The sequence below is a fragment of the Cryptomeria japonica genome, chromosome 10 (genome assembly GCF_030272615.1).
Source record: "Cryptomeria japonica chromosome 10, Sugi_1.0, whole genome shotgun sequence".
Taxonomy (NCBI): Eukaryota; Viridiplantae; Streptophyta; class Pinopsida; order Cupressales; family Cupressaceae; genus Cryptomeria; species Cryptomeria japonica.
Window position 1 is genome coordinate 709,852,959 of NC_081414.1, and position 19,837 is coordinate 709,872,795.

General features: G+C 38.4%; 1 protein-coding gene across 1 annotated transcript in view; it reads right to left on the bottom strand.

Annotated features, from left to right (window-relative positions):
* Positions 1-19,837, bottom strand: part of LOC131029309 (4-alpha-glucanotransferase, chloroplastic/amyloplastic) — a 139,596-nt gene that overhangs the window by 16,026 nt on the left and 103,733 nt on the right. Inside the window, exons 12-15 of the mRNA XM_057959746.2 lie at positions 12,523-12,595; positions 12,341-12,429; positions 12,071-12,115; positions 11,708-11,860 (exon numbers count right to left, since the gene is read on the bottom strand). Of these exons, the coding sequence (XP_057815729.2) occupies positions 11,708-11,860; positions 12,071-12,115; positions 12,341-12,429; positions 12,523-12,595 (360 nt within the window). The remainder of the gene's footprint in view (positions 1-11,707; positions 11,861-12,070; positions 12,116-12,340; positions 12,430-12,522; positions 12,596-19,837) is intronic.

Genomic DNA, 19,837 nt, shown 5'->3' on the forward strand with positions numbered 1-19,837 from the left:
GAGGATAGAATCAAGGTTATCTTTTGCAAGGATGCAAATGTTATCACAGATGAGCAACGGGACCAGATGTTTGCTACCATGCTCCTGATTGAAAAGACTAAGGAACTTGAACCTGGATGGGACGCTGCTCTTCTCGAGGCATTTGATCAGGTCATCCACTTGGAAGAAAGAATGAAGAATCTTCCCGAGATTCCAATTGCTGAGATCGAAGGAATCGTATCAAGATTCATTGCATATGCTAAAAAGGAGCATTGGAAAGGGAATAAGATTCTAGATGAAAGGTTGTTATAGATGACATGGCACCTTAATTGTCATTGGTCTGTCTCCTAGGTTTTTGTGCCAAATTTAATATTTGGCTATGCATTTAATATTGTTCAGTAAAAAGGAGGCTATTTGTAACAAACCCTAATTAGGGTTTAGGTGTCATGATCTTGACCGTTGATCTGCTTTTTGATCTGGACCGTTCATTGTAATTGAGGATGCTATTTATACCCTCATTTCATTTCATTTTGTAACTAAAAACTAGAAATTAGAGAGAGTTAGAAATTATTGATGCATTAGAGATTAGAGTTTAGAAGCAATTTACTTTTGTAGCAAGATTGAGTTTTGAGAAAGGAATTCAAACAATTGTTGTACATGATGGCTTTGAGATCAATGAAATATTGAAGTTATGGTGTTTTGTTGCAATTCTCTTGGTTATCTTCATGGTTGTTCATTTTTCTTGAATCACTCTCAATCAAAGTAGTGTGTTAATTCGAAGGACAAAGTGTTGGACTTGATCTTTGGTAGGATTCGCTTTCCAAACCACTAGCTTCTTGCTGATTGTAGGAACGCCTTGCGTGGTCGACTGGAGATATTGGAATCACTCAAACCTTCAATCATTGTTGTATCTTGGATATGTACCTTCGTGGTAGTGTCTTTGATCTTTGATGTATTGAAAAATCATTTGTTACCTTAGAAGATCGCATCAATTTCAATTGAGTTGTTAATTTATGGCAATATTGAAGTTGGTTGAATCTCACCAAGTCTAGTCCACATCACGTCATTCTTAGGGTTAGACTAGATTAGACCTCTTGCAAACCCTATCCTTTTGATATTTTTTGAAAAGCTTGTTTAGTTTAGCAAAATCTTCGGCGACGTAAGGCCCCTTGATGACACAGCAATCACAACGACCACTGGTGCTTATCCACACGTAGAGACCCTACTAAAAAGAACATTGGAGTCATCCTAACTGATCCTTCTTGCGAAATCTTCAGCAGTTAGCGACTTTATTCAAGAGAGGATAAGATGCCTTTGGGTATTTTATTCTGTGTATGATTGTGTATAAAATACACGTCAACAGGTACCCCAAGGGCAACTACTTGGCCACATTGTGTGTAAAGAAGGATTGAAGACAAATCCCGACAAAATAGAGGTCATCATTACAATGGAGAGTCCGAAGGACCTGACCTGAGTGAAATCTTTCCTTGGACACATGGGCTACTACAGAAGATTCATTAAGAACTTTGGACAGATTTCTTATCCTCTTGACACTTTGACATGAAAGGGAAAGTCATTAGTATGGGGAGCGGAACAAGAAGAGGCCTTCAAAGAACTCAAGTCCCAGTTGGTAAGCGCACATACCCTCGCATACCCTAATTGGGACAAGGAGTTTCATGTACATGTGGATGCTTCCAATTATGCCATCGGTGCCACATTGGCACAAGTGAGTGTACAAGGGTTAGACCACCCAATCTTCTTCGCTAGTTGCCTACTCTCCAAGGCAGAGTGGAACTACAGTACGACCGAAAGAGAGGCACTTGGTATGCTGCACTCCATACAAAAGTTTCGGCATTACTTGCTAGTGACACCCTTCACATTTTATGTGGACCACCAGGCGTTGATGTACTTAGTAAAAAGACCAATTATCCAAGGAAGAATGAGTAGGTGGCTACTACTGCTATAGTAGTTCACCTTCACCATCATAGTATGGCCTGGGAAGAGTCATGCCATTGCAGATCAACTATTGAGGATTAAACCGAGAGATCCTCTGGAGAGGGTAAATGAAGATTTTCCCGATGCCCAACTATTTCAAATTGCGGCATTGCAATCATGGTATGAGAGCATAGGCAAGTACTTGTCCACCTCTACATTCCCAAGAGATATGCCACCAAGTGAATAATAGAAGCTAGCCCTGAAGAGTAAGACATTCCATCCCATCAATGGACTCTTGTACAAGATGGGGCTGGATCAAGTCCTCTGGCGGTGCATAATGCAAAAAGAGATCCAAGGAGTACTGAGAGAAGTGCATGAAGGGTTGGCGGGAGGACATATGGGACCCAATGCCACTGTAGGAAAAGTACTACTAGCAAGATTGTGGTGGCCAACCCTACATACCGACGCACATGAGTGGGTGCTTGGATGTGATACATGCTAGAGGGCAGGTAAACCACTGAAGAGAAACTTTATACCCTTGTTCCCCTCACAGCCAAAAAATTTGTTCAATAGGTGGGGTCTCGACTCTGTTAGGCCACTAAAGGTAAGTAGCATGCACCAATGTAGATACATCATAGTGGCAATCAAGTACCTCACAAAGTGGGTGAAGGCAAGGGCACTCCCAAACAACACTGCCATCAACCCAAGATTTCTCTACGAACAGATCGTGATGTGGTTTGGCATTCCCATTCAGATCACCAGTGATCACAGGGTACACTTTGTGAATCATGTCATTCGGGCCAAGACAACACAATTCAAAATATTTGACAGCCTATCTAGTCCATACTACCTGTATAATGTCCCCTTCTCTTTGATGTACTTCCAGTGGTCCATTGGCCTATTCCTGAGACCCATAGGCTATGTGGAATGAAGAATTAGGGTCAAACATTGATGAGGCAAGAACTTACTATTTTTAGTAAGTCGGGGGTTGGTTGTTTTGGTGATACAGTCCTACTGAGCTTTCCATGCTCTGTCACTGGGTGCGAAGATCATGCTTTTCGGAGCAGTAGTTCATGACTTACTATTTTTAGTAAGTGGCAGTATGGAGTGTTTCTAGTTTTGGCAGTGGACAGAGTCCTGATCCTGCAACAGTTCAGTGGTCTTCCTTGCTCAGCTTCATCCTGGTTTTTGTTAATAATCAGTATTGGAGTCATAAGTGATTTAATTGAATATTATTTCCTTATCCTAAGGTTTAATATTTAATTAATTTTATTATTTTTACTACTGATTAATGAACTTTGGAAATTGTGCATAACATGATGTCTCCTAAGTGCTAGGGGAATTGTTTAAATTGTGCATAACATGATGTCTCCTAAGTGCTAGGGGAATTGTTTAAATTGTGCATAACATGATGTCTCCTAAGTGCTAGGCGAATTGTTTATGTCTAGAAGGGGGACGCCGATATTAAAATGGGAGATGTTATTTTATTCAACAAAGTTTGCTAAGTCATAAATCGTGGTCCTTGCTGGCTAGGTGTGATTTTTGACTTGAAGTATGGCGCCATCTTTGGGTCCACTTGGGTAAATGAAATGCAAATGGGAAAGATGAATTTGGGCGTATTTGTGAGCATTTGCATTTGAATTTGGTGGAGTAAGAAGTTATAAATAAGAGCCTTGGGCTCTCATTTTGGGATCTTATTAAAATTGCATCATTATGCTGCCGGTTTGGTGACTGAAAAATCTAAGCTTCGAAGTGTGGCTTCCTAGCTAAGTCTAAGTTTCGTACTTGGAAGATTATACCTAACTGTGTCCTGGTATTTCCAGTGTTGTTGGTGAGTGAGTTTTGCAGATTGTGGAGTGTTTTGTGTGGGATTGGAGTGTTTTCTGGTTGCTGGTTGCGGAGTTGCTGAAACTGTATTTTGCTCATACCTCTTGGCCTGGCGATTCTATCATTCTGGGTACCGGTTCATTCATCTTTACTGCTACTGGCAATACATTCTGTAAGTTTGTGGCCTGTTTTATTGAGCATTGAATTTATTAGAGTAAATCGAAATTCTCTGGTTAGGCACTGGGTTTAGGGAGTGCATTGGGATGCATGCCAAATAAATGAGGGTGTTTTGATATCTTCCTTTGGGTTTTTTTTCATCGTTGCTGGTATGGTGTTGGTTTAGAACTGTTTTGGGGTGAATTGTGTGAGTTTTGAGAGAGATGTGAGTGTTTTAGTGGGTTCATAGGCTGCTGGTTATGCATTTCCAGCCTACAATTTTGATGTTAGCAGAATTTCACGTTTATTATCTTTGATGTTCGGCATTACTATTCTTCTCTCACTCTCTTTGTTATTGTAAGGTTAAGTAGTAGTACTACTAACCCATTCTAGCTTGTAAACTCTCATACCACTGAAAAGTGGAAGAAGCTGGCTTGCCGCCTATATCAGTTAAATTGTAATTCAGTCCTCCTGCTGCATAAGCGGTCGAGTTGAATTTTTGTAATTCAGTCCTCCCGCTGAAATACCGTGGTTGAGTGATTTGTGTCTACTATATGTTTCTCTTGGCTGGTTCACCGCAAAGTTTCTTGCTCTCCCGTTGGATAAGCAAAAGGGGTTGGCTTGCCGCCCAGTATTGTATTCACTTTATCTTTTCAGGAGATTTGAGATCTAACGATCCCCTATTCACCGTATGCTCTCACCTTCCCATGTTGGGCACTTGGTGATCAGAAAGTGGAAGGGTTGCATTTTTCAGCAAGCTTTGAGTTTATGTTTTCTAACCTTAATGAGTTATCTGTTGGTTAATGATTATTATTGGTCTTTAAAAACAAAAAGAAAAATATCCGGGATAGTACACTACCCCCGTGCTAATGGCTAGGTGAAATCAACCAACCAGGTTTTGGTCTCAATCATATGAAAATCCTGTGGAGTGGAGCAAGAAGACTCGGAGGAGCACCTGATTGCACTACTATGGGCATACTATACCACGTACAAGGTGACGACGGGGCATACCATGTTCCAACTCATGTTTCAGTTGTAGAGAAGCATGGCAGCCTGGACACAGATGTTTAGGGAAGGGGAAAATTCATTATATTGAGGTTATGTCTGACAGTGAGGATGACGAGAATGCTGATCCTAACATAGAACGAGCACCACAAAACACTGAATCAGAAACAGGTACCAAACAAAGAGGAGGAGTAATATCATCCATGACAGGAACCCCACATTATAATATTTTCAGAGTTAGAGGAGTTTTGAATGGACAGCGTGTAATTGTTGTGCTTGATAGTGGTTCTACACATAATTTTATAGATGCAGCACTTGTGGAAAAATGCGGGTTGCATACTGAAAAACATGAAGTATTTGATGTTAGAGTAGCAGGTGGAACTAATTTGTCTAGCACTCATAAAGTTCCTAAATTGAATATTACTCTTGGCAATTACACTATTACTGATGATTTCTACGTAATTGATTTGGCTGACACTAATGTTGTCTTGGGCATACAGTGGATGGAAACATTAGATGAATATACACAGAGTTTTAAAAGAATGGAATTCTCTTTTAAAATTGATGATAAGAAGGTAGTCCTTCGTGGTATGTCTAACAGTGGGCCCAAGATCATCAGTGCAAAGAGAATGGAATCCATTTTTAGACATGGAGATGTGGCATGGTCAGCACAATGTTTAGTCTCCAACAAGGTATCAGGTTCTGAATCTAAATCTTATCAAGCTGATTAGTTAACAGTATTAGATTCACATCATTTGGTTTTTAATGATATTGCTCCAGGAGTCCCACTTGATAGAGGTTTTGAACACACTATTGAATTAGAAGGAGGTGCTAAACCAGTGATTACTACTCCTTGTAGACACCCTAAAACATTCAGGGATGAAATAGAAAAGGCAATTAAGGAGTTATTGGATATGGGACATATCAGACCTAGTTCTAGTCCTTTTGCTTCATCTGTAGTATTGTTCAAAAAGAAGGATGGAACTCTTCGAATGTGTATTGATTACAAAGCTCTTAACAAGAAAACAATCAAAAACAGGTATCCAATTCCTCGAATTGATGAATTGTTAGATGAATTGCATGGTAATGTATACTTTTCTAAAATTGATTTGAGATCAGGATATCATCAGATTAAGTTAAGAGACCAAGACATTCATAAAACTGCTTTCTGTTGTCATTATGGTCATTATGAATTCTTGGCTATGCCGTTTGGTCTAACAAATGCCCTGGCAACATTTCAGTCTTGTATGAATCATATTTTTAACAAGCAGTTAAGGAATTTTTGCTAGTATTCTTTGATGATATATTAATTTATAGCAAAACTTGGGAAGAGCATTTGAAACATATTGATATAGTTCTTGGTATTATGGAAACACAATCATTGTATGCAAAGACATCTAAATGTGAATTCGGAATGACTGAAATCTTGTATTTAGGGCATATGATCAGTGCAACAGGGGTACAGGTTCATCAAGAAAAGATAAAAGCCATCTTGGACTGGCCACCACCAAGGAATCTTACAGAATTAAAAGGGTTCTTTGGTCTATGCAATTATTACCGGAGGTTTGTCAGTGGTTTTTCACAACTTGGGGCACCTTTGACAGATCTTACAAAAAAAAGGAGCTTTTCCATGGACTAAGGAAACACAACAGGTATTTGAGAAACTCAAAGAGGTAATGAGTTCTTGCCCAGTACTTGCTCTTCCAGACTTTAATCAGCCTTTTATGTTGGAATGTGATGCTTCAGGTGAAGGAATAGGGGCAGTTTTAATGCAAAACAAACACCCTATAGTTTATGAAAGCAGGAAACTTAATAATCATGAAAAATTGTATTCTATTTATAATAAGGAAATGTTGGCAATCATGCATGCGCTGACAAAATTTCGACAATATTTGGTTGGTAGCAAATTTGTAGTCAGAACTAACCATAACAGTTTGAGATATTTTTTGGGACAGACAGACTTGAATGATAGGCAACAAAAGTGGATCAATAAGATCCAAGCTAATGACTTCGAAATTGAATATGTGAATGGTAAAAACAATGTTGTTGTAGATGCACTATCTAGAAGGCCTGAAACAAATGCATTATCTATGATAACAGTTGATTGGAAATCTTTACTGCTGGTAGAATATTCTACAGATTCTTTTGCTTGTGATTTGCTAGATGGTAATACTCAAGACGATAAATATAAGGTTGTAAATGATATTATCTATTACAAAGACAAAATTTATTTGACTCCAGGATCGAAGTTGAAAGGGAAAATCCTCCAGTCAGTACATGATGTTCCTTTAACAGGGCACCCCGGCTACCTCAAAACTTACTAGCGGATACGAGAAAGATTCACCTGGAAGGGACTTAAGAATGATGTCCTTCGTTATGTTAAAGAATACATCACTTGTCAACAAAATAAAGCAAAGCATACTTATACCGGAACAGAAATGGGAAAGTCTATCTATGGAATTTATTACAGGATTACCACGTTCTCAAGGGAAAGATTGCATTTTTGTTGTGGTTGATAGATTAACTAAATTTGCACATTTCTTATCTATCACTATAGAATTCACAGTTGTTCGGCTCACAGAACTATTCTTTCGAGAGGTGTTCCGTTTACATGGTTTACCAAAAAATATCATCAGTGACCGAGATAGCAGATTTTTTAGTATATTTTGGGGGGAACTTTTCAGATTGACAAGAACTGAGTTAAACCACAACACGAGTTATCATCCACAAACCGATGGGCAAACAAAAATAGTGAACAAGTGGATTGAGGGTTACCTTCGCAATTATGTGTCTCGTTATCAGAAAGCATGGGTCCGTTGGTTATATTTGGGTGAATATTGCTATAATACTACTTATCATATATCTATTGGTATGACTCCCTTCAAAGCCCTATATGGGTATGATGCACTTTCTTTTATTGATTTAGCTTTCGATCAGAGTAATGTTCCCAAGTCCCATGACATGCTTCAAGAATGCCAAGATATATTGAAAGCACTTAAAGAAAATTTGCAATGTGCTCAGAATCAACAGAAAATTTATGCAGACAACAAACGTGTTGAGCGGCACTTTGACATTGGGGAATTGGTGTATCTCAGGCTCCAACCCTATAGGCAGTCATCCCTCAAACGGAGTGGGGCAGAGAAATTGAAGCCTCGATTTTACGGGCCATACCTGGTAATTCAGAAAGTTGGTGCAGTGGCATATGAGTTGGATTTACCTAAAAAAAGCAGAATACATAATGTATTCCATGTATCTTGTCTCAAAAAAGCTCTGGGTCAGCAAGTGACAGTATCAAAGAACTTACCACCACTGAATGAAGAGGGAAAACTAGAAATGATACCTGAAGTGATTTTGGAAACCCATGACAGGCATTTGAGGAACAGGACAATCAGGGAATATCTCATTAAATGGCAGAATTTACCATTGTATGATGCCACTTGGGAAAATGAGCAGGTTCTTCAGTATCCTGGTTTACAGTTGCTTGTGGGCAAGCAACATTGGGCGGGGGAGACTATAATGTTCCCCAAATAAAATAATAAACCGTGGAAATAAGATTACATATTATTAATTATTTTTATATTAATACTTTAATTTCGGTTAATATAAATAATTAATATTGTAATTTTCTTGTTAATATTGTTAGCGTTAAGTAAATAAAGGTAGTTTGTCGAACTACTTCACATGGAATAAAATGGCGAAAACAGGAGATGTTCAAGCATGCTTGGAAGAAGATAATCAAGTGACAGAAATCCGAACTGGATTGTTGAGACGATTCCCCTTTCGTCAGGGAAAATCTTGGCCTATTGGTGGTGATGTGGGGCGTGAGCAGGAGGATAGAATCCGCCCGGCGAATGTCATAGTATACCGCAGTGGCATGAGTTCCCGAGGTTTGCACCAACCTTATGTTCATGTCGGGATGCATCGTCGATGCACAGAGTAGTGAATGATTTCCGCGAGCAAGGAAAAGGGTGATTACTGAATGTGTCGTGAGTACACAACATAACACAAACCTGTGAACTCCAAAGCAATGACGGGGTGCTTCCAGAACGCAATGTAGAAGCCAGGACATAACGCGAACTGTATATTCAAGCACAGTAACGGGATGCTCCCAGAATACGGAAAGAAGAACATAACAGGAGTTCGTGGCAAGAGATAAGACCTGACAGTATCAAAGATCACATGATTACACACCGTGACCAGACCCTTATCTATAGACAACTGCAATAAGTCTGGCGCCGCTTCACTGCAAATTAGCAGGTGCACTTTGTATAATTTAATTATAAGAAATGGAACAATGTTCATTCAATCAATGCTATATTGGTCATAGAACATGAAAGTTAATTTTGTTTGCATGGATTATACTGTTGAAAGGAAATCACAGAAGTATGGATTATATTGAAGAATGAAAACCATAAACTTCTCAATATTCAACTAGTTAATGAAATAATACATCTCTGCATATTGGGACTTGCATGTTTACTTTCAACCAGACCTAGTAAGGAATTTTACAGTTACCCACTCACCTTTCTATGGAGAGAGGGTCCAAGCTATCAATAATGCACCAACAGACTATAAACCTCCTAGATATGAAAAGCTTTGCACTACTCTAGTCGACAAAGAAAAAACTGGATTAGAGGACCAAAATCCACCATTGAAAAGAGTGTGGGCTACAGAAGGATGTAAAATTGTGATGGATGGGTGGATAGATGCTAGGAGTTGTCCACTACTTAATATCATGGTAACATGCAGCAAAGGGCCTTATTTTTCAAAGGCAATAGATTGTTTAGGCCAACAAAAAAATGCGAAATTTCTTCATAACCAGCTATGTGGCAGGATTGAGGAAGTGGGGGCATCACATGTAGTCCAAGTTGTTACTGATGCTACCCCTGTTTGTAAAGCAACAAGCATGTTGGTGCAAAAATGGAACAAGCAGATATTTTGGACACCACATTGTGTGCACTCCTTGAATAATGTATTCAAAGATATTGCCAAGTTCCCATGAATTTCAGATCTCATAGAGAAGGGAAAAGAAATACAAATTTTCATATGTGACCATCACCACACACAAGCCATTTATTGTAAATTTACCAAGGTGGAACTTTTCAAACCTGCTGATACACGTTTTGCTTCTTACTTTATTCTTCTTGATCGCCTTTGTGAAGTCAAAGCAGCTTTGTGTTCCATGATTGTTAGTGATGCATGGGCAACTTGAAGACAATCTACATCAGATATTGTAGTTGAAGTGAAAGGTATGGTCCTTGATGAGCATTTTTGGGCTGATGTTAAGATTGTTGTGGACTTTATTAAGCCTATATGTGAGGTGATCAGATTTGTAGATTCTGAAAAGGCATGTTTGGGAGAAGTTTATGAAGCAACAGATTCCATGTGTGAAAGAGTCAAGAAGATAACAGATGCAAAAGATATTTCTCTATATCCTTTGATAGAGGAAAAGTTACATGGAAGATGGAACAAACTTAACACACCTCTTCATTGTGCTTCATATGCCCTTAATCATAAATGGTATGATATAAAAGTGACCACTAAGAGAAGTCCACATCAAGATAGAGGTAATGAAGAGATTTTGGGCTGCAGTTAAAAAAGATTTATGGCCGAGGTGAGGATGCTTCAGTTTTGAGGACTTGATGGAATAAGTTTTCATGTGGGCAAGGTGATTTTGATTCCGTGAAAGCTACATATGATATGAAAGAAAAAAAGAGCCTATAGAGTCATGGTGGAACCATGAGATAAAACCCCTAAATTGCAATCATTTGCAATATGATTGCTCTCACAAGTAGCCAACTTTTCATCTTGTAAGAGAAATTCGAGTACTTATGGGTTCATTCATTCACTAAAGAGGAACCGATTAGGATCAAAGAAAGCAGAGAACCTGATGTACATCTATAGCTCACTTTGTCTTATCTCTCGTGTAGATATTGTATACAATGAGAGTCCTTCAGCAAAATGGGATCAAATTTCACCTGATGGAACAGTTGCAGCCATATCCATGCAACCTTGGAACATTCTTACTGACATTCACTTGGATGCGATTGTAATTTTAGCCAAACAGGAATTATCCTTAGAAGATTTCCATTAAGCTGAAAGACAGAGACCAATATTTCATTGAAAACAAAAAATCAAATTTCTCCAAGAAAAGGTCACTCCTTGAAACATAATCCTTATCTTGCTTCTTAAAAACCAACAGGAAATAGCCTTTGGGCATCATCAATAGCTTCAACGATCTGGTTTCAAATTTTCCTAGATCTAGATACATCTAGAACTGGGGCTGGGAAATGCCCACATGAACCTGCAAATTAAATCTCTTTCCTTGAGCATCAATATCTATATTCTATTTTATCTGTTAGGAGAGGAGAATATTTTTCCTAGGGTGGGAGAGGGGGTTAAGGTTGGTGGTGGTAGTTTGTTTGAAGATGGCTTCCATTTTCTTTATGACCTGGGAAATGGGGTTTGACGGCTCCTTTCTGAGCATAGTGTTGACCACAATTTCAAAGTTCGTAAACAGATTTATGGTGCCTCTTTTGATGAAGCAGATCTGACATTTTGACCTGTTTTTTCGTGGTGGAAGAAATTGGAGGTAGCCATTGCCCCCCCAAAGGGACTTGCCCACCATCAATCAACACCTAGCAGATTTAGGGGAAAATAATCAGTTATTTGATGCTAAATTTTTTTATCCTATTACCGTAAGTTGTGACCATACATATTTTGCCATGATATAAGTATATTGTATTTCTTGTAAATCTAAACTGAAAATCACATCATGAATTAAGCTGCAACTTTTAAGCCATACTTGAGTTGCTGGAGTATTCATTCGAGCCGAATTATCAAGCCCCAAAACATCTTGCATTGGGATGATGGTAGTTCTGGCAACTGAGGAGAGAGCAGCTTCAATAACATTCCATGAGATGTCAGTATCTTTTGTTATCTTCAAATATTTCCTAACCTGTACAAAATGTCTCAATAATATTATTAAAAGAGAAATGACGGCAAATTAGCACATTTCATTTTTCTGACGTAGGATGCGTTTTCAGAAAAAAGTAGCACATATATATATCATGGTAATGGCAATAAGTAATAGAAGTCACAAAAACAAAGCTGAAAACTTGATATTCAGGATAGGTCAGCCTATAGAAGATGCTCTGCTCAGACTCACAGTTTCTTTCTCATCTTCTGGGATTTTCTGCCACCACCCTACAGTCTGAAAGTTAAACAAAAATTGAAGATTAAGGAATTTCTTTCCAGTTAAATTGTGCTCCTATGGATAATTGATTTTACAGAAAATATGACATAAAAAAGTTAACACATAGAGAGGATTTATGATGCAAATATTAAGTTTCAAACTTTTAATGCCATAAAAAAATCATTATATACTATAAACCTACAGCCTGGCTGAAGGTATTAGTAACAAAGAGAATACTCTCACCGTATCATTATCATGAGTTCCAGTATACACAACTTGATCAACTTCATGATTGTGAGGAAGATGGGGATTCAATGAATCACTCCCAAAAGCTGCTCCAGTATATTTGACGAGCAATCATTCAGCATCAATAATCTTCAACCCAATGCACAATAAGAGACAACTAAAGAAAATACTGCCATTACCAAATTGGAGGACTGCCATTCCAGGTGCACCTATAGCTTTCCGCAACCATACAACATCATCCGTGATAACACCCTATTAGATAAATAAAAAACAAGGCTAAGAGAAGGTGTTGGAAATAATGTCAGGACTCAATCATGAAGTACAAGATGAAAAAAATCCAAATATCTTGTAATATGATGTTTTATTTATTATTTTGTCAAGCAAAATAAGATGTTTTATTTTGTAATTTGTCAAGTACAACACATGCAAAACCAATAAAACTCCACAATGGACAAGGGTGAGCACTTGTTTGTGTATTTTTTAGGCACTTCGAACACAAAATAAAATACCAAAGTATTTTACCCTCTCTTGAACAAAATCACCTCAGATGCTAAATATCTGATCAACTAAGATGAATCCAAGGTTTCTACGGTCAGTTCTTGACATGTGGGTAACTCAATGGCTTGATGTGAATTGTTGTTTCCACTTGGGGACTTACACAATTGTTCTAAAGATTTCAAACTTATCATGAATAGAGTAGGCTTTGCCAATGATTTCAAATTACTTAGGATTTTGCAATCGGAGCTCTCAATCTATTTCTAACAAAGATTTCCAGATAAAATGCAAAAGGGTGAGGGTTTTAGAAGCTCTACTCTAATCCTATCTTAAACCTAGAATGCAAGATGTAATGAATGATTCAATGAAATTCAACTAGGCCAAGTTTTACCATCAAAGAACAATTCAACACAAGCTTAGTGCAATCATCTAAGGTAAATTTTATAGATGTTCAAATTCATACTAAACAACACAGACACCATCAATTGGATGCATATCAATGGGTAAGCACAAATTGAAGTTAAGTTCAACTCAAATTCTAGTTGACCACACAAGGCAAACTTACAATCAACAAGAAAGCTAGTGGTATGGATTAAACAAATTTCATTCAAATGCATTCAACACTCCTTTCATTCAACTAAAATACTTGGAAAACAAATTCTAATCTAAGTTTTGGAGGTAATGAGAACCACAAATGCTACAAAATCACCAAACTTCAATGATTGAATTCAAACTTGCAACATATAGGTGACAATTCTCAAAAATCTCTCCCTTACAAATGAGAGGAATGAAACTTATATATAGTCTCAAAATGAAATGGATGGCCAAGATTCATTTTAAAATCAAGGGCCAAGATCATGCCAACACTATCCAAATTAGGGTTTACATCAAAAAGTGGAACAAAAAAAGGAGGTCCAATGCGATGACACCTAGTCATCAAGTACGCAATCTTCTAAAGATTTCGGCCTGCATCCCTCACTCTAGTTGCATACTTAACGAATCTAGCTAAGATTGAGTTGAGTTCCTCCATCGTAACACTGGGTAGACCCTCCTACTACAAATCGATCACACCCAAGGCATCTGAGCTGTTGAAACTAAGTAGCTTCAGTAAGATAAATGATTGAATGAGAGACTTCATTTATCTCTCATTCAATCATCTACCTTATCAATGTAACTACAAGCTAATGGTAGACTTCATGATTGAATGAATAAACTTGTTATAATCATCCTTATATGCATTTCACAATCCAAACATCAGATTGCACAGTTCAACTCTTGGACATCATTATCAAATGTAATCGATCATGCTATGACCATATTTCATATGTTGTGGTTGTAATAGAACAGATCGGATTTATGATAACTATAGTTATCGTATTAATCTCGCATCATACCGATTTGTTATCGGTTGTTAATATTAAAATAGCATTTGCCTTGACCCGATTTGTTATCGGTTGTTAATAATTAGATGACATTTGTCTTGATCCGATAGTTATCTGTAAAGCGTTTTAATGAAGCAATGCCTATGAACCGATCAAGACATGTCTTGATCGGGCATGTCGAGAGACGTGTCCGGTCAAGGCATGCCTTGATCGGTAGGCATTACATATGAGTATATGTCGTGTGAAATCTTGTAGCAATCATCGAAATTAATTAATGTCATCTACAACAATCTGCAAATAAGAAGCAACAGTCAATAAAAACAGTAAAAGAATTTCTAAACTCCTACAACTTAGATTTGAACATAAATTTGAATATCATTTACATGAGCAAGCATCGAAAATGCTTTCCCAATCCGACATAAGCTTTTGCAAGTTGTTGATGTGAATCATGAGAGAAACCAAGTAATCTAGCTGATTCTTCCTCAAGGATTCCAACTACTTGAAGTAAATGAACTTCATCTTTTATTTCAATTCTTCCAAGTTCAAACAGCTGGAAGCATGGACATCTAGTCCCAGTAACTCTTCAATAGATGTAAGGATCTTGGATTGTATCTCTTGGATTGATCCTTCCATCTCCATGCACTATTGGTTTGCATGATCATACACTGACTTCCTCATGGCCAAAGAACTATACCAACCATGGAAATCAAAAAAATTGCCTACTTGAACAACTCCCTCTTGGATCAATGTGGACATAGGAATTCAATTCAACACTTTGAAGCGAGGAAGTCTTTTCTTGCACTGGTTGGAAATCTTCCCAAACTCCTTCCAAGAACTGCATCATTATCCTATCAAATGCTTGGACAAACTGAGCTAGGAAATCATCTGCTTGCTTTGAAACATCCTCTATCCATTTTCCAACCTCCTGATATGTATTCCTCATTGCCTCATGATCAAAGGAGGATCCATGAGCAATAGCAATGGTTGAGACAAAAGTAGGATCCTCACGCCTTAGGGAATTCATCCCTTCAATATATTCCTCGAGTCTCTTTTTCTCACTCTCAAGCATCTCTTTCTTTTCAATAGTCCTATCCAATCATGCCTCAATTGCCTTGACTCTATCATCGAGCTCCTGGAACTCTTGCTTCTTTGTAGTCGGTCCAAGGTCAATTGCAGTAACCTGATAATCCATAGGAGTGATCACATCTCTAGTCTTTCACCTATTGGGATAGCCACTTGTGCAATACATAATCCTGTATCATCCCTAGTAATCCTAGAGAGCATCTTCACTTTCTTCTACTCCTTTTCCTTGCCAACCTTGGCTAGGAAGTCATCAATATATTTTGCGAGTTGTGCCTCTATCACTTTCTTCTTCCCCATGCTACTTAGCAACCAATCAGGAATAGTAGAGAATTCCATCTCGTCTTCAAGGTTCAAATCATCATCATCATCTGTATCTTTCTCCTTAGTCAAATCTACCACATTGTTGCCCAAATCAAAGTCCAGTTGAATCGTGGGAGATCATGGTTGCTCTTCATCATCATCATGTGGCACCAATTGTGATGTAGCATGTAAATCTTGATCATTCTCCGGTAGGATTCCGTGTCGGAACCCCATTCAAACTCATTGTCTTTTTGTGTCATATCATTCTCCTTCACGGATGAGGAACTCATGGTAGATTGAGGAGTGTTAGACTTGTGTTTCTTGCGCCTTGACTACTGGCTAACAATCTCCTTGCCCTTTATTTGTGATCCTCCAGGTATATCTTTCCTTCTTTTGGGAGCTTGACTCTCCTCATCATTGTGCATTCTAACATTGCTTATTGTCCTTTTTCCATCATTGAGAGAGGACTCTTCATTTCTCATCTTCTCATAGGTAAAGGTGACCTTTAGTTTCCTCAACTCATTAACGTAATTGTCCACCAATTCCCTGGAGTAATCATTCACATCTCTCATCAAAACATTCAAATCTAGCAACTCAGGCTCCATCCAGCTAGGCAATGGGATAGGCTTGTCTTTGTCATTTGCATACTATGGATGAATGTGTTCCCCATCATCCTACACCTAATCTAGAATGGAGAAGAAGTCACACCTCCTCATGAAGTCCACTGACATACGAGGCCACATCCTCCTTCTAACTACAAACTCATCCATGATATCAGCCCAATAGTCTTTGATGTCAATCTTGTGTATAAACTTCCCTCCCTTAATCGTTACAATTTTCTAAAATGCATCAAATCAATCCTTGCCTTTGCATATTACAAGATAATTAAATTCCAATTCCTCATTGATTGTCTCTTTTGCGGATGCGATGTGGCATACCTCCATCATCTTTCCAAGTGTGATAAGAAAAGTTATCCCTATTATGTGTTTTGCCTTCTGGAGGAAAGCATACTCCAAAAGTTGTCTCACTACCTCAAGTAATACCAAATTGTCTATCGGATACCTAGGAAGTTTGTATGGTTTTGACTTGAATACCTGAATCTTTAGGTACGTGAAGGTAGGAAATTGGATATACCATGATCAGTATTTCTCAATAAGTGTTGTTGCCTCCTTAGACAACCATTTATGTATTCTACCTTGTAGCAATCTTGTGATGTACATGGTGAAAGCATCGTTCACCCTTTTGTCATGCTCAATCTCGTGCAGGTGGAGTTGCAGATAGCACTCGTAAACTCTGTATTGTCCAAGCTCGTTCCCAACTTCACCTTTGCATATCAATCCTTTGTACACAACATATCTGGCAAGCACATAGACAAAGTAGCAAGTCATATTGAATGTCCTCCAAACCTCTCAACTAGATGTCAAGGTTATCACTTATTATCTTCGCCCAATTGATCATCGTTCCTCCGACTATCTCCTCAATAAAATAGTGCATTCATGTCTCAAATAGTGCCCCTTGGGTGCTCCCATGACTCAGTTGATTAGAAATATCAAATCGTTGTACTCCTTGAAGTCTGAACATAGGAGTCTCTTGGGTAATTTGGAGTGGTGACGCCTTGTCTCAAGGGCCCACTCATTGTTGATAACTGTCATATACATGATTTTGATCTTCTTTCAAATTTCGGATACGCTTCTTCCCTGGTTCTCTCTTGCATGTCTGTACATCTAGGGCTTCCAAATACTTCCCTAATTGATTCCTCAGCTAGGTACGCAAACACTATCCCCTTGGGTGTTTTGATCATTCTGGTTTGCGGAACATAATGCTTCACACACTCAACTATGAGCTCATTGTACTGAATGGATGGTGGAAAGCCAGTTGCATAATAGATTCCACTCTTCATGATATTAGCCGACAGGCTGGATGGAAGATGATTCTCAGTTCCAAACATTGTCTGCCTCATCCGCTTCATGTCCAGGTATACCATGTTCGTGTCTCCGACCTTCCGTCAAGATGATATTTGCAACTCCGGATAGTAACCCTCTTGCACAATCTTCAGTTGATTTGTCCTCGCTGATATCCCCGCCTTAGACATAGTACCTGTACGAAGCTGGAAGTTAATATCATGGTTAAAATAGTTCTAATGATTCATTTTCAGAATTCTCTAAGTTGTGATTTTTAAAATATTTTCAAACTTATGAGCTCAAAAATCAGAAATTAGGACAATGTATAACATAAATTCTGAAAAATGAACAAATTTTAATCACATAAGGCATATCACCTTCTAAAAACCTTGATTTTTAGACTTAGAACAAGTCTGATCACAATTGCTAAGTCTGAGGACACCTTGCTATACTTGGAAAATGATAGGATTTGATACTTGAAACACTTTTCCAGGTCTGAATTCCTTGGTTTGATGCTTGAATACAGTTATCAGTACTCGGAAAATGACTGATTTTGGATGTCAAAATGTTGTCTCAGGTCTGATTTTCTGAGTGCAATGTCTGAATATGCCCTTTTATGTCTGGAAAATGTGGAATCTTGGTGTCCTTTATAACATCCCAGGTCTGAATTTCTCTCTTGAAGTCTGAGAACACCTCTCTGAATCATCTTTTAATGGCTGGAAGTGGTCACAGCCATGGCGCACTCTCAACATGCACTGTGATTTTGCTCCCAATTGACTGAAAATTAACATGCCTTAGAACAAGTAATAGTTGGGCACGATTGCCTTGGTCTGAGAATAATGGCTGGAAATGAATCGATACGAAATCAATGGGGCTGGAATGTTGTCTCAGATATGGAAATGAAGTTTGGACCAGCAATGGCATCACAAACAATGTCACAATCCCCTCCAACAATGGTGCCACACACACAATTAAATAAAATCGCACTCCAATCAGCAATGGCGCACCCCTTCAATGCTCACAAATCCCCTCAATGGTGGCGCAATAAGCCACTTGGACAAAATCACAGCCTCCACAACAATGGCACACCTTGAATCAGCCCTCCAATGTCACATCAATCACAATATAATATACTATAAGTGCTGGGCTGGGTCTTTTATTCATATTTTTGCCTTACAAATTCACCACACAGCCAATGTGGGATAAAAGTTTACCTTTATCAGCCCAAGGGAAAATCGATTTGTATTGGGATTTCGACACTTGGCACATTAACCTTTGCTTTATCATTAAATCTTTGTGGCAAGGTAAAATCCATGCCATTTGGGTCATGGTTGTCATTAAAATTCCATTTAAATTCAACTTCCACCCACTTGGGGGAAAAACGCACTCCATCTGGACAAATAATTTCATTAAAACTCACCTCCATTTGCAACTTATACCCTTCAAGGGAAAATCGACCCTCATCTGGACAAATAAATTTCATTACTTAACTCATTTTCATCCTCAAATCCACTCTAGGGGAAGATCAATGGTCATCTGGAAAAATAAAATTCATCATTTCATGTAAAAATATCCTCTGGTGGAAAACCGTCCTTCATCTGCACACAGAATCTCATCAAAACTTGTCAAATTTCATCAAAATGCTCTCCAAAGAAAATTCGAACTCCATCTGAACAACTAAACTTCTCACTTTATAATCATTTTATCCCCAATAGAAAAACGCACTTATCTGGACAACATAAATCTATCCACACTTCACCCTGTCTTACTCGTTTTCGTCTTTGGTGGAGATTCGAACCTCATCTGGACACTCAAATTGGACTTAACTTGGTAATTTACCTCCTAGTGGAAAAACATGGGTCACTGGGACTCACTTTCCTTGTACATTTTTGCTCTTGAAGGCCTGGTGGAAAAACGACCTCCATCGGGACAACCTTAGTGGAGAATCCAGATGCATCGGGATTTTCCCAAAAAACACTATCCATGAGGAGAAAAACGCACCTCATCGGGACAAGACCATTTTCATCATAAATCAACTTTTTTGCTCAAAAATGGAGTGGAAAATCATGCTCCATTGGCACAAAGTCCATTTTTGCCTTTATTGCTCAGTGGAAAAACGCCTCCCATCGGGACAACTCAATTTTATGCCTTAATTTCATGGGGAAAAACGTCCTCCATCGGGACTATGATAATTTTTACACTTTGAACCCCCAAACTAATCAAATTTCAACATTTTGTGCGGTGGAAATCCTATTTTCATCAGGACTTTTAACATTTAACTAGATTTGAGGGGTGGAAAACAAGAGTCCATCGGGACTTTGTGCAATTTGACA